The following is a 15,213-nucleotide window of genomic DNA, read 5'->3' as shown; positions in this document are numbered from 1 at the left end:
TTTGCAATATCGTGATTGCTTGACAGCTTTGCCGGGTCCTTCAATACAAAGATGGCTCCTGATTTACAGGATTTCAATCATTCAGGCATAGAGATTCCACTTAATGGAGTCTCCTTCAAAGCTGCTGATGAGCACATTCTTGAGTTGGTTGTTCTGCGACACACCAAATAAATGAGTACACCTCTACCCACAGAAATCAAGCTCACGACATGTTGACAGCTACATAGGAATCCTCGTGGATAAACTAAGGTGAGCAACGACACGAAGAAGGCGAACAAAACCTAGCCGTCTTTGGCAGAATGAGATCTACGTACTTGGATGACACATTGCGATGCAACAAGCATGGAAAAGATGAGTTTTTTGCATGGGAAGCTGGGAAGCAAAGGAGGGGGTTCCGAGAAACGAAAATGGTTGCCTTATACGACTAGCACGCCCTCCAGAAGGAGAGTGACGTGTTTGAACAATGATAAATGTAAGTACAAAATGGATCTATCCTCATGACTCCCATATCAATCAAACTTTTCCTTTTCTTTTTCTTCTGCTTTCTGCTCTAATATTTACACTTGGGTTGAAGCAGTGAGTCAGCACTAGAGTTGTCCAGTATGACAACACGAACGCAGGATAAACGATGGATACAGGTGCAGTAATGAAGCATCAAATCGTACTGTCATCCCTCCGGAGATAAAAGAAATGATGCAGGGGAGTTCAGAAGGAGGAAACGAAGAAAGAGGATAATGCTAGTCTCAAGAGTCAGCATGGGCATAGAAAATGATCATGCCGTGTACATCGGTAGAGAGAATCAGTGAATGGTGCGCAGGAGGAGGGATGGCAGCAGAGGATAGACATGATAGGCAACAGCAGGAAAGAGTTCTGCTCAAGGCCGCGGTCCCGCCGCTTTCCATGGATTCGGAAGCAGGGGCGTGAGCGGGAAGCATAACGGAGGTCCGAGGAGGAGTGGAAAGCAGGTGGGGTGGAGTAAGATCTGGATCAAGGTGGGGTGCGGATGTTGTGAAGGCCGTACCCTACTCCAGGAAAATAGGGGTAGTGATCATACCATGGGGGTAGTCTTGTGGGTGGGTGGTATCGGGGAGGGCTCAAGACCTAGAAGGAGGCTATGGCAAAGGCAAAGAAAAAAAACAAGGTGGGTAGGGGTAGGACAGGTAGGGGTGGGGCCCATGGGGTGGTCATCCACGTGGTCCCTTAAAAAAAGGTTGGGACATCATGGAATGTACCAAGGACCCCACCCCTCCTTCTGACCATGGTTTGGGGAGTTTTCGGTACTCATACCAGATTTCAAAAGTGGTGGTGGGTGGTTTAAAGCTGGTGAGGTGTCATGAGTGGGGTGGGTGGGGTGGGTGTAGGAAGGAAGAGGGTACAAGGGGGGTTGTTGGGCATGCGCTCCAAGATACGTTTGGGTTGTAGGGGCGTGAATTGAGTAGTAAACAATAGAGTTGAGATATTACAACACTTCCAAGTAGATCGAAAAATAGTCAAACGTTCATTAAAATATTGGTTCTATTTTGAAAGTTTTATATCAAAAGAGTTATGTTCAAATTTCCTTTAGTGAAAAGTTGATTTCGAAAAACTGTAGTAAAAAATCACACCACCCCCTGTGATCCGGAACCTCTCAAATACCCAACTGTATGTCACAAAACTTGAAATTTAATAATGATGTTTGATTGTTTTCAAAGGTGGACATCGAGCCGGAGGGTGGGTAGTGATTGAGGCGATGTGTGGTAAACAAAAAGAATGTAGTAAAGATTTCCAGTCGTAACAATATTTACTACATATCTTTTTTTTTGGCATGACTCTTGCCGTTGGTTTTATTTTAGGTTTTTTTATCTTTTTGTTTTGTTTCGGTTCCCGCTTCCCTTGGACTGTTGAAAGGCAGTGAAGGGATGTAACACAGCACTGTGTTGGGTGGAAATGGGGGCTGCATGAAAATGAGGGAAAGCCAATCTAACAAACTCTGAAAGCACAGTTTTGCAATCATATGTTTGATCGATTCCCTTGATTTCTTTGCCAAAGGCATACTACCTAAGATTTTGAGAGCACAACCACATTAGTTGGACAACAGAATTTCCCTGAAATTTGAAATATGACAGTGGTGTCGCTCAAAATCTCAAAACTTTACAATGAATTAAGACTTGTACAGAACTAGGACAACTACAGGCCGCATTCAAGGGCCGAATGACTCGGGAAATTGCCCATGATCAACACTCAGGCAACAAACGCTTTAAAGCGCATTCGAAACAATCCAAAGTTAATGTTGACAATTGTTATCAACATTGCAGACAAGTCAAGGTCATTTTGAAGCCTTGCTCGTTTTACATGAATACCTCAAATTCCATGAACTCGAGACAGTCAAGAATTTTCCTGAAGTCAACAAAACAGGACAAGAAGCAAAGCAGATCTCTCGCAATGTATGCAGAGCATTCATGAATTGTGAAGTTACCAAAACGTCATCGAAGATAATGAATAAATGTCATTCAAGTCTATACCATAAAACAAAAGTTGAAACATGGTAAATCAATATTGATCTCTATTGCAGTTCAGGTTGGGTTTCCGAGTTGCACTTGGGACATTGCCTCAATCCTACTAACCACTTATCCTATCTTCTTTACTCTTCTCACTCAACGACAACCTGCTTGAGCGTATACTCTCATCGTTCCCTTGCACCCAGCTGTGAATTACACCTCCTTTTAGCCATCTCTCCGAATAATTCTTTCTCTCGTATTGAATGATTCTTTCTTCATGCTTGCCCTTCTCGTGTGTTTTTCTATTTCTTTTTCACCATCACTTTTCCTCACTCACTTCACTCTTCATTGTTCCCAATGACTTCCGAGGGAGCTACTGCCATGGGAATGATGATGAGTGAGGATGTACAGTAGATGCACAGAAAAGAAGCAAAACTTTGATGGTGAAATGTTCACAGCTGTAGTCAGAATGATTAAGGGAAAGGAAGAGGAAATAAGAAGAGACATACGTTGAGACGATGTATTGTTTTTTTTCAACAGAAGACAAAATGGATTTTGAAGACAGCACCCTCGGACATTGTGATGGCGAAATCACAGAGTAAAGATCAAGTCCTCATCGTATACAAGTTTGGAGCATCAGGCGACTCCAAGTAAGCAGCATCAGGCGACTCCAAGTAAGCAGCATCAGGCGACTCCAAGTAAGCAGCATCAGGCGACTCCAAGTAAGCAGCATCAGGCGACTCCAAGTAAGCAGCATCAGGCGACTCCAAGTAAGCAGCATCAGGCGACTCCAAGTAAGCAGCTTCGATTCTGAGATTGATGCATGCCCTACTGTATGCCTGCGTCAGGCACATCGCTTCCTCCTTTCCTCCGCCACTTTTCCTTCTCAATGCACGGTTGCCGTCGGCGATGGTTCCCGCTTCTGCTCGAAAGGGTAGGGTCATGATGCTCAATTCGACCCACATTTTTACGGTCTTTTTCATGATTACAGGAGGGGTAGGTAAAATCAGTACCGGTGGTATTCTATGGGGCAATCAGGTGGGGTCAACTCGAAAACCTCTAGAGAACTGCATGCAGAAACGAGATGGAGGGGAGACCGCAAACTTGCGGCTTGATGATCAGCTGTGACACTGTTGTAGATCCTGCTGATAGACAGACGTCTTGAGATCGATGTGCAGACTCAGCTGATGATGTGGACTTGAAACTCACAGACTTGTGTTCTCGAAGATTTTAAAAACGAGCAAGCACTGGTTTTTAAAAGATCACCTGAGTCTTTGGTGGGCGCTCGCAGATAGTGATTGGTTTGTATTGTCGCCACAGGGCCACAGTCTTTTGGTGTCTTTCTTTCCTTGTTGTCTTGAGCTAGCGACTCATTTACCTTCCATTTGCATTAGTTTGCGACTAATATCTTGAAAGAATCTTCGCCTTCAATCCAGGTATGATAATTTATGACATTCTCTTTCAAACAAAAATTGGACATCAAACTGAGTTCATTCGCTCTGAAGCAGGAAGGAGGTTCATTGCTGTACAGCTCCCTACAAAGTTGCGGCAAATACTCGGATGATTCGGATCCTATCAGTATCTCAAGTCTCCCTGCAATGTCTATCAAGGTGAATTGGTACCCTAGGATTTCAACGCCTCACCAGTCACTGAGAGCTGCAAGCCTCGGAGGAAAGATTTAGCCTTGGAGACAAGATTTACTTGCGGCCATTCAGTGACAGGCTTCCGTGCCGAATGACGATCGACAATGAATTGTCCGTACCGTTTATAAGAGTGAAAACAGTTCAAATAGATATTCTGTGATGATAGTAAGCACCTAAACTGATCGTGAAGCGCCATTGCCAAGTTGCAGTGCTCATTGCTGCGGTGCACTGGTGAACTTCGGATGCGGCGGCGAGTTCGGCGGTACGGTAGGGACTCCGCGATCATGGCAACATGCTGTTACTGCTAGTTTTGCTGCTGTTAAAAGTTAGACTGTGAGTCGACGATGATGATAAAGCCTACTATCAGCGGCTACTTCTCGAGTCCGGCGTAGTAAACTTGCATCAGGCAACTTGGCAACATCTTAGCCTGGCCGGGGCCTGTGTCACCCGGGGGCGGCCGGAACGGGATGTCGCGGCGCGGTCCGAGTGGGCACGGCACACGCCACTGAGTGCCGCTGGGCCGGCCGGGCCCTGCCCGCCGGCCGGCATGCCTGCAGTGCCCGGCCGCCGCGCGGCCGGTGCCTCTTTACTCAAAGTTATACCTTTACTTAAAGTTAAGTTAAATCAGTACGAGGACAATCAGGAGACTCCCGTACCACTAGTAATCGGATGAGTGTCGGGGCAACGGTTGCAACCTGAGGCGGAGGCTCATCAATGCCAGCGGCGAGGGCATGCACATGGCTTCGAACATGGTCAAGCTGTCAGTGAGCAAGGCTGCTGATAAGCAATGAGCAGAAAGAGATGAGCAACAGCCTGATCCTCGTCCTCCAAAGCGAACAACAATCACAGATGCCAATCTGAGGGGACCCACTAGATTTAATGAGGCCTGAAAAGACAAACATGGTTTCACAGAGATAACCAAGAAACATAGATTTTACACGAATACTTGTTGTGTATTCCTGCAGATTGTTGACAAGACCTGGTTGAATTATGCAACAAGCTCACTGCGAAATATCAGCCCCAGAAAGGGATGAAAGGACCTGCGAAAACGAGGAAACAAGTTTTCAATCAAATGAACATGATCAGAAGCACCAGAAGCCGGTCAGTTCTCTCAAACCTTCCCACCATCACATTTCAAACAAAGGCAGAACAAACAAAACAATAAATATTCGTTTGAAAGCACATCCTAGAAGCGTTCATCGAGCGTCGAACCATGAAGTTGGCAAGCATTGGTACCTGGGGATGTTTTTACTGCTGCATGTACTTTCAGTAAGCCTCCTGTACAAGAGCATGCTCACAAAGATTGAAGGCGAGAGGCAGATTAACACCGGGAGGCTCCAAGTTGAGATAGAGAGGCGCAACGCGATACTTTCTGAACACAAGTCAGATTGCAACCAGCAAATCCAGACCCTGCAGGCACTTTTAAGAAATTCCAAAGGTTTCCTCTGGGACAACAGCAGCACTACACCTAGAGAAAGCCGCCTGCTTGTCGGATCGTTGATGCATCAGGGATGTCAAAGCTCCTTGCAGATGGTGAGCCGGGAGAAGCCACAAGATGCTTTGAATCAACAACAGTGTAGCAAACTGATGGAAGAGTTTCACAAGCTTCAATATGAGAACAAAAAGCTGATGGGAAGAGAACTTCAAAGAATTCAAAGGCTCCCAAAGGTCGACGAGACTGAGCTGCTAGCGCTGCCTTCTCCCTGGACGTCGCATCTTCATCCCAGCGGAAGAGTCTACTACTTCAACCATCAGACTGGAACATCCAGTTGGCATGACCCGCGGAAAGTGAAATCACCGTCAGAGAGTGACGTGTCAGGTGAGAAGCGCGAAGAGCTCTGACACATCTCACGCCATGTTGAGGTCAAGCGACTCAGACTGGCACCGATGAAACACTTAGTGAAAGCAAGATCAAGAGGCCTGCATTGCTACCAGCAGCGCAACAGATGATGCTGGTACTCAGCGTCGCTCTGACTTTTATGCTTGACGAGGGTGGTAGGATGGACCTTACGGAAGCGTGAAGCAAGGGCTGCTTTGGCTGCAAGGACCCTTTTCTGTGCCAAACCTCGAGAGCTGTCTTCGAGCTGACTCACTCAGCAGGGCAAGGAGCACAAGGCTGCGAGAATGGAAGGAGAGCAAACCCCCTGGTATGTGACACATGCTCTGAAGCCCTCGGTGAAGTCGAGCAGGTCTTGCTATCTCTGGAGAGACAAACTCTGGATTCTTCCTCATCAAGAAGCTCTCAAGGTTCAGAAGCATACTGTTGAAGCCGCTAGGTCGGTGACGAGTCGCTGTAGCAGTCTCGAGAGGCTCCGGAGTTCAGCATGTCCATCGACCTCTGGCTTGCTTGGCTTGAGTTGACTGGTGACAACCCGCCAACGTGGAGCATCCAAGATCGGATGGGAAGGACTTGGTTGCTGCAGTCGCTTGCGCAAGATGGCGAGGAGTGGATAGGAGGCATTCGAAACAACATTGACCTCCTCGGTCGAGGGCTCTTACAGAGATCCACTGATGTCATGAGCTCGCACTTGGAAGAGCAGAAGTCGAAGTCAAACATCTGCGACATGCCGGTGAGACTGAATTCTCTCTTTGATATCCGCAGCCAATCTGTTCTCCGCCTTGTTTCCTCCTGACTTGTTGGTTCAGGATTGGAGCAGTGAGGTTGACAGACTGAAATTGAAAATTCGTGATCTTGAGCATGCTATCGCAAGGAGAGGGGAGGAGGAGCAGAAGGCCAACCAAGAGGAGAAGGAGCTGGAAGCAGACGGTCAAGCCGATGTGATTGTTGACATTCAATCGCAGCAAGTTGAGCTCGTTCTCGATTCTCTCGTTAAGGCTTCGACTGCAGCGTTTCCAGCAACAAGCGAGGAGGGCGTACGACACGTCAGAGAGCAATACTGGAAGCTGCGGTCTGAGCATCGCGCCTCCTGCCAGGGCCTCTGTCTGGATCACTTGGTCGCTTACCGGCAGCTCTTAATGGGTCAGACCTCGTCCAAGGAGGTGGAGCTGGTGTGCCATGTTGGCTTCGGCAGCGGCCTCACCAGCCTCGACATGCTCGAGTCCAGCACCAAGACCCGGCATCTCGCGCTTGATCGTTTCTCCGACGAGCCTCAGAGGCAGACAGCCAGGCTGCTTGCTCGCTCGTTTCCTGGCAGATTTGCGGCAGTTTCGCTCGAGAGCGACGAGAAGCTTGTTGCGTTGCTCAAGTTGCAGCCGGACTTCCGCTGTGATTTTTCTCTTGTCAAAGTTTTGAACCGAACGGCGAGTGAGTTGGAGCAAGTGCTCTCGGTGTTGTGTGTTCTTGCTGGTCAGCGAGAGACTTCGCGTCTCTTCGTGCTGGAGGGCATCCCCTGCCCCCCAGGCGCCTGCTCTCAGCATGAAGATCTCTTGGCTGACCTGGTGCAGCTGGGAAGGATCCGCACGTTTGCCCGTCACCAGCTTGGAGGGGGTGCCGACAGAGGCTTCACGATCGGAACATTTCACTGCTAGAGGAGGGACAAGACCATGAAGAGAAAGGGAGAAAGAGACGCCAAGACATATCACAGCTCAAGCTGCCAAGCAAGTTCAAAGTCGGATAGATAATCTCTTGTATGAATACGAAGAAAGATAAGGTGAGGCAAGGTGGTGTGAGGAGCAGGGAGGAAATAGACGAGGAGGGAGGTGGCGGAGGGCGAGCAGGAGACAAGAGAGTACGGAAGCTCTGCGTCAGCTGGGCTTGAACAGAGGCTGGTCCCGCATCATCTCGTCAAGTAGCACGTGCGACTCTTGCGCAGGTGCACTGCTGTCCTGGGCGACATCGGGGGAGAGGTTCGGAGAGTCGTTGCTCTCCTCCTTGCGGTCCTGGTTGCTGGCAGTCGCCATGCTCAGCGAGCTTCGATCTCCCTCCCTCTGAAGCCCCTTGCCCGACATGCTGTCGATAAAATTGCACAACACAGAAAACTTCTCCCCCAGTCTCTTGATGGCCGCCAAAACTTCCTGCCAGTCCTGCACCTGCCGCGACGACATTCAGTCTCCCCCGGGGGTGAAAACAGGAGCCTTCCAAGAAGCGGAACGCCGGAAGGAGCGAGAGGAGGAGAGGAGGAGAGGAGGAGAGGGACGATACTCACTTCGAGAGCTGAGTTCTCCACATCCAATGCTGATGTCGACAAGTCTTCTGCTCCCAAAGTGCTCGCAGCGGATGCGATGCTTCGAGCTTCGAATCTGCTCATCCTAGTCACATCCCTCCCTCCCTCCAGTAGCAGCTTCCCCCCTCTACTCTTCTCCCTCTCTCCCCTCCATCCTCCTCCTTCATCTTTCTCGTTCTCCTCCATGTGCATCTGTCGGAAGAATCTACCTCCTACCTCACCCACTGTGCCCCTCCTCTGCCCACCTGATCGCCTCCAGCCACTCCTTCCCCTTCTCTGCGATCTTGGCGCTGTCACTTCCCGTGTCCTCTCGCTCCTGGACGACTTCGGAGATCTTTCTGACCGACGTCTGCGAGTTCTCCCGGAACTGCTCGAGCACCTGGAAAGAAGCATGAGACTCGAGCAAAGAAAGAGCGGAGACATCAAGAACGAATGCGGCCCACCATGATGAACGTCAGAAAAAAAAAGAGGAGGGGAGGGGAGGGGAGGGGAGGGGAGGGGAGGGGAGGGGAGATACGAGGAGATAAGAGGAGAGGAAAGGAGAGGAGATAAGAGAAGAGGAAAGGAGAGGAGATAAGAGGAGGGGAGAGGAGATAAGATAAGAGAAGAGGAAAGGAGAGGAGAGGAGGGGAAAGGAGAGGAGATAAGAGAAGAGGAAAGGAGAGGAGATAAGAGGAGGGGAGAGGAGATAAGAGGAGAGGAAAGGAGAGGAGATAAGAGGAGGGGAAAGGAGTGAAGATAAGAGGAGGGGAGGGGAGATAAGAGGAGGGGAGAGGAGATAAGAGGAGAGGAAAGGAGAGGAGATAAGAGGAGGGGAGGGGAGATAAGAGGAGGGGAGAGGAGATAAGAGGAGAGGAAAGGAGAGGAGATAAGATAAGAGGAAAGGAGAGGAGATAAGAGGAGAGGAAAGGAGAGGAGATAAGAGGAGAGGAGATAAGAGGAGAGGAAAGGAGAGGAGATAAGAGGAGAGGAAAGGAGAGGAGATACGAGGAGAGGAGAGGAGAGGAGATAAGAGAAGAGGAAAGGAGAGGAGATAAGAGGAGGGGAAAGGAGTGAAGATAAGAGGAGGGGAGGGGAGATAAGAGGAGGGGAGAGGAGATAAGAGGAGAGGAAAGGAGAGGAGATAAGAGGAGAGGAAAGGAGAGGAGATAAGAGGAGGGGAGGGGTGTAGACCTGGCGGAGAAGCAGCTCGTTGCCATCGACAAGCCCGAGTGCCATCTCGAGGTCGAAGGGATCGGCGCTGCTGGGGATCAGGTGCATCAGGTCGTGACACCTCGCGAGATATTTGTTGGCGTCCTCAATGGCGTTAGCCTTCATCGCTTCTTCTGCTGCCACCTGACAGCGTGTAAGGATAGGAGAAAGAGAGAAAGTGAAGGAGGGAAGAAGGAAGTGGCAGAGAAGAAGTCAAAGAAGATGGTGGTGGAAGTAAAGATAGAGACAGGTAGATGGATGAGACAGGATAATGACGCCAAGCAAGCAAGCAAAGTTGCGAGAATAGGAAGAGAGAAGGGCAGTGAGCGAGACGAAGAGAGGGAGGAGCAAGTTAGGCAGGAGAGGAGAGCAGAGGGAGAAGGTCTGAGCACCTTGAGAAACCAGATGGCTCGTTTGCATGCCGGCACGTCGAGCTCAGACTGGTCCATCCCCTTGGCCGCCAGCTCGAAGTGAATCGCCAACGTGGCCGCGGAGACTTCAGCGTTGGAGTTGACGTAGTAGTTTGCGATCCTCTTGTGTAGGAATCGCTTCTGAGAGAACGTGAGGAAGCCGAGAACGACCTCCTGCACCATCTCGTGTCGGAAGCAGTAGCCGTTGCGGTCGCGAATGAGGATGTCGAGCGACACGAGGTACTCCAGCTCTGCCTGCAGATCCTCCGTTGTGAACTGCGCCGGCACGACGTCGGCAATGAGCGACGCCCGGACGTTCTTCCCAGCCACCGCTACGATCTTGAGGACGAGCTTTGGGGCGGGAAGGAGGCGGTCGATGCGGAGGAGGATGGCTCCTGTGATGGTATCCGGTAGCTCGCTGATGGCTCCTCCCGGCGAGTCTTTGACAACCCGTGCGAACTCGACGCAGTAGAGGGGGATGCCCTGCGTGCGATTCATGACCACGTCGACGATGCTCTGCTCCAGCTCGGAGACCCCGAGAGTTTTCTTGACGAGCTGGATGGAGAGCTCCTTGGAGAGCGGGAGAAGGGGGAGCAGCTTGGTCTTGCAGCCGTACTTGCCCAGATCGTTGAAGTCAGCTAGTCCTGTCTCACTGCGAGTTGAAACCAGGACGTAGGTGCCCTTACACCTTCGGAGGATCTGGCGAAGGAGAGAGCTGGAGCTGTTGTCAAAGAACTGGCAGGCGTGCATGACAATCAGCACTGGAGATTTCTCAGCTGTGGCATTGAAGAGCTTCACCAGGATCTCCGTCAGCTTTAGCCTCCTGCTACGGGAGTCGAGAGCGTCTGCTCCTCGCTCAGCTGGGAAGTTGGTGGGCAGGACGTCGTTGAGTGCGGAGTGCTTCTCGAGGTCGTCGCCCATGATGTTGTAGAGGGCGGTGACGCATGCTCTCGTTGTGAACTGCGTCGGCTTCGTGTTCATATCAACCCCGAGGAGGGAGGCGAGAACTTTCTTCCATGGGTGGTACGGTGTCTTGCTTTCCACCGCTTCTGCTGTAGACTGGAGACAGAAAATCAGATTTTCCAGCTCCTGCCCCTCCTCCTCCTTCCAGCTCCTCTTCTTGTTTCACCTTCCCCTGGTTCTCCTCCTCCTCCTCCTCCTCCTCCTCCTCCTCCTCCTCCTCCTCCTCCTCCTCCTCTCACCTTCAGAATGCGCAGATTCTTGATCTCAGTGACGAGCCCCAGAAACCTGCCCAGCAGAGTTGCTTTTCCAATCCCAGCTGGGCCGGAAAGGACGACGTAGTGACTGGGGCAGGTGTTGTCAGCAGCGTGCTGCTCGAGGTACTCGAAGAAGCTGCTGCGGAGCTCCTCCACCTCCTTGTCTCTTCCCAGGATCCCCTCGGAGTCGTGCATGGGCGCCAACTTCTTGGTAATTCGCCGCTCGCTCTCCACCGGCCGGAAGACCTTGATCTTGTCGTCCCTTCCCTTGACCTTGATCGAGCAGATCTTCTCGAAAACTGCCGAGCCGCAGGAGGAGCGGTAGGTGTCCTGGTTAACGAGGATGCAGCAGTTGGCGTTCTGCTCTGCAGGTGAGGCACTGGAAGAGACAAGAAACGCTCGTCACCTGCATCAGCCTTGCCGCTAGGATGACCGAGCTGCGGGGAGGCAAATCTCAGTCGATCACAGCATGTGAAGGGAGGAGGACGAAGGGGAGGAGATGGGAATGAGAGGGAGGAAGAAGACATCAAGTGAGGAAGAGAAGGAAATGAATCGAAGTTGGAGCGATTGCTAGAGATGCAGCAGGGGGAGGAAAGGACCTTCCAACTGCTGTGTACTCAAGTCTGACGTCGTTTCCAACAAGCCCGCAGATTGTGTATCCTGTCGCAATGCCTGCTCGGACAAAATGAACGAATGAAGCAACGTCCTCGAATCATTGAGAGAGGCAGGACCATGAGAGCGAGAGGAGGCGAGGAGAGGAGGTAGAGATGAGGATGAAGATGAGGAATGACAAGCGAACCGATGCAGCTCTGCACGTTGATGGCCTTGAGATTTTTCCTGATTTCAATCGCCGCGTGCACAGACCGAACGGGATCGTCCTCGTGTGCCATGAGAGGGAAACTAGGAGGAAGGAGTGAGCAGGGTCCGGTCGCAATCCTCTCTTCCAGTACCCGAAGACAATCTTCAACACCGTCCCCTTGTCGTCGATCTGAAAGCGAGAGACGGTTCCTTCATACCGATGCAGCATCGCGTAGATCTCCAGGATGCACTTCTGTAACAGCTGGACAGTCTCGGCCTGCGGGTGACGTCAGCCTCCTCCTCTTCCTCATCTCCTCCACCACCATCACTACTTGCTGATGATCTTTACGATACCTTGGAGTAGTCGAAGGGTTCACATTCGATATCCAGCAGGCGGATGAACATGATAGTCACTCTTCGACTCTCCTCCGCTTCCTTGGGCGACTGCCCAGCAATCTCATCAGCAGTGCCAGCTGGAGGACAAGGGATCAGACCTGCCCAGAGTCCACGCAAGCAGAGATGCTGTGAGGCACGAATCGCCGCATCGCCTCCTCTACTTCTCCGCTATCGCAGTTCCTCAGCCTGTTCAGGAGCATCTGCCTTGCCGTCACTTCCGGCATCTTCGGCTGCTCCTTGAAGCTGTTGAGGACATAGTAGTTCGTCTCGCCCAGCCCATCCACGCCAGCCATCCGCGACTGCATTGACTTCAGGACGAGCAGAGCTCGAGCAGGGCACGACACGAGGAGTTGGAGTAGAGGAGATGTCTGACGAGAGGGTGCGAGCTGATAAGGAGGAAGACAGAGGACAGAGAGATGGCGGATTGTGCTGAGGGAGGGGCGAAGGAAGACAAAAGAAACTGACCTGCCCGATCTGAGCGACATCAGGGGAGAGGGGTTTGCATAGGTTCAAGACAGTCTCGGAGATCACCGCCTGAGTGTCTGGTTACAGAAGCCCTTGAAAGCTTTCGCTTTGACCTCTCCACACTTGGCCAGCTCTCCGCAGTCCTTTGCCTCCGTCAATGCTGGTCCAGCCGCCACGAACTCGGCCTGAGAGGAGGATGAGGCAGATAGACAGACATCAACCCGAGAGCTCGCGCTACCTTGTCGAACTCTCCTCCGTATGTCATGCAGCGGATCTTCCCAGCTCCGACTCCGATGTGCAGGAAGAGCTGGGTGTCAAGCTCATCCATCCCCATCTCCTCCATCGCCTGTGATATCACAACTTCTCAGCAAAGGCCACCTGCAGCTCCAGCAGTCACCTTCAAACGCTGTGCGACTCCATCCAACATGGCAAGAGCGCATGCAGCAGCGCGCTGGGCTGCGGTGGCGATGTCGTCGGCATGGAAGAGCACGAACAACGCATCCCCCGCGAAGTTCACGACGTCTCCGTTGTACAAGTCCACCAGCCGAATCTGCTGCTGGTCAACGGGCGGGCAGGCCACAGGCGTGCAGACTAACTTGAAGCTCAAAGACTGAGTTGACAACGAGGTTGAGCTTCTCCGACGCCTTGGCCATGGCCTACCGCAACGTCACATGGGAGCACAGCGAGGAGCTTGTCCGCTCACTTCCGCCGAGTGTCTGCCCGAGAACTTGTCCACATAGGACTCACAGAGTTTGGAGAAGCCGCTCAGGTCAGAGAACACAAAGGCACCCTAACGTGAGCGTGAGTAACCGAATCAAAACGAGTGAGGCGGGCTCACATCGATCATATCATTTTGAGGAAAGGAAGCGATCTGCCCTTTCTCAACCTACACCACTTGTCAGCCCAGCCGAGTTTGACTGCTTTCACTCCACCTGCTGCAAGAAATCCCAGATCTTGTAGGAGCATGTAAACTTCGCAAACAAGTGCGTCTGCTCGGCCAATTCTCCACCTTCCGTATCTGCAAACCCTCGATTTCAGCACAGCAAATGTATCTAACTTTTGTTCATTCACCTTCTTCAGGTATTTCTGAAAAGGTCTTGCTGTTGGAGTGAACATCGACCTCGTTGGGATTCGACGCGTTTTCAAAGGCTGCAAGACTATGAGAGACACGGATACAACAGGAACTGCGGATTACATGTCCCAGAAGATCCGTTGTCAATCTGGGATGCAACACAATTACCATCCTCAGGAGTAGCTACAGTCTAATGTTACCCGTTCGATGTAGTTGCCGGACGAGAGTTTTTCTAGTGCTGGATTGATCTTTTGTATATCTTGAGTGTACTTGCGACATAAAAGAACCTGGAGTACTTCATGACATCGAGTCTCGCAGCCTTCCACGCTCTTACCAGGTGAAAGTCATCCAATGTCTTGTAGTACGCTCCTGTTGTCCACCTGCAGAGGAGCAACTAAGAACCATCTTGGCGGAGAGGATGGAGGTAGAATGACGAGTTGAAGACGCAAACGAAACAGACGAATCAATGTTAATTTTGTGCCAAGTTGAAGGGAAAGGGAAAAAAGTACAGGTGGGAGGTATCAGTTCAAACACATGAATTGAAAAAAGATTGAAAATCTTTAAGCTGCAGTTGGACAGCAGGGCTTGTGAACAAGTCTGAAAGAGCCAAGAGATGAGGATGTAACTCGGATGACCTCGTACTTTTGATGACAGGACGAGCACAAAAGGTGCGGTCAGAGTCTTACCCCTTTCTCTCCCGCTCGGAAAGCCAAGAAGCATATTCGAGGATCGAAGGCATCCTTCAAGTATAGATGACCCCCCCTCTGCATTGCGAGGTCAGGGAACAAGAGATGGCCATCAATCGGTTTACATTGCCAAGCGCACTTCCTTCTCTCTCTTGCAGCATTCACATTGTTTGTAATCCTGGGTACTCTGACATTCCTTACTCTCTATTTGGCAGCTGAGCTCAACAATCTTTCCAATTATCTGTCGCTAGCGGTCTTCTTCAGAGTTTGCCTTGTTTCCTCATTCACAGCCTCACTCCTCTCCCAGCCTCTTCCATTCATCGCCTAATTCGATTTCATCATCCATCTCTGGTCAACCAACTTTCAACGAAAGTCGGTACAAGCTCATTTAGCCTACCCACTAAAACTTACATAATATACTACCTTGTTGGCTCCTCTCACATCTACTGCACTGCATTCAATCATCCCCACCCGGTTCTAGCACTCTCAACAACACTGGGAGGACCACTGCAGTGACGAAGGAGGGGAGAGCTAGGCTATGGTCCTTGTGACTCTAGCACAGGCTCTAGAACTTCATCGTGCATCGCATCTTCCCGCGCTTCCTCTCCTCTCCCTGCCTCCTCCTTCTCCTCGCCTTACCTCGCGCTCTTCACAGCATGGGAGAAAACGATTCCATGGTGGTGCTAGCGAGTAGAGGGGGTGGGTGTAACCATCGAGAGGAATATTAAAGGGGG

At 51.0% G+C, this 15,213-nt stretch overlaps 3 protein-coding genes across 3 annotated transcripts; 1 reads left to right on the top strand and 2 right to left on the bottom strand.

The window, feature by feature from the left end:
- Positions 1 to 3,082: 3,082 nt before the first annotated feature.
- GUITHDRAFT_112611 (hypothetical protein) lies at positions 3,083 to 3,421 on the bottom strand (the record flags this gene model as incomplete). The annotated part of the gene is made up of 1 exon (XM_005828320.1): positions 3,083 to 3,421. The coding sequence occupies one exon, from the start codon at positions 3,419 to 3,421 to the stop codon at positions 3,083 to 3,085; it is 339 nt and encodes a 112-aa protein (XP_005828377.1).
- Positions 3,422 to 4,827: 1,406 nt separating this feature from the next.
- On the top strand, positions 4,828 to 5,573 carry GUITHDRAFT_153861 (hypothetical protein; the record flags this gene model as incomplete). Its single annotated transcript, XM_005828319.1, has 1 exon — positions 4,828 to 5,573. A coding segment is annotated over exon 1 (436 nt), but the record flags the coding sequence as incomplete, so codon positions are not given.
- Positions 5,574 to 7,020: 1,447 nt separating this feature from the next.
- On the bottom strand, positions 7,021 to 14,532 carry GUITHDRAFT_164418 (hypothetical protein; the record flags this gene model as incomplete). The annotated part of the gene is made up of 26 exons (XM_005828318.1): positions 7,021 to 7,602; positions 7,900 to 8,110; positions 8,227 to 8,320; positions 8,490 to 8,623; positions 9,418 to 9,579; positions 9,828 to 10,904; positions 11,048 to 11,422; positions 11,469 to 11,499; positions 11,662 to 11,734; positions 11,862 to 11,962; positions 12,013 to 12,137; positions 12,215 to 12,304; positions 12,355 to 12,555; positions 12,722 to 12,790; positions 12,835 to 12,906; positions 12,960 to 13,067; positions 13,119 to 13,271; positions 13,318 to 13,377; positions 13,425 to 13,511; positions 13,560 to 13,607; positions 13,654 to 13,739; positions 13,793 to 13,870; positions 13,917 to 13,941; positions 13,994 to 14,080; positions 14,128 to 14,173; positions 14,480 to 14,532. 26 exons carry the CDS (start codon positions 14,530 to 14,532, stop codon positions 7,094 to 7,096), a joined length of 4,155 nt encoding a protein of 1,384 aa, XP_005828375.1. The 3' UTR covers positions 7,021 to 7,093.
- Positions 14,533 to 15,213: the final 681 nt, after the last annotated feature.

This window comes from Guillardia theta (genome assembly GCF_000315625.1).
Source record: "Guillardia theta CCMP2712 unplaced genomic scaffold GUITHscaffold_60, whole genome shotgun sequence".
Lineage (NCBI taxonomy): Eukaryota > Cryptophyceae > Pyrenomonadales > Geminigeraceae > Guillardia > Guillardia theta.
This window is presented reverse-complemented; position numbering and strand designations above follow the sequence as displayed.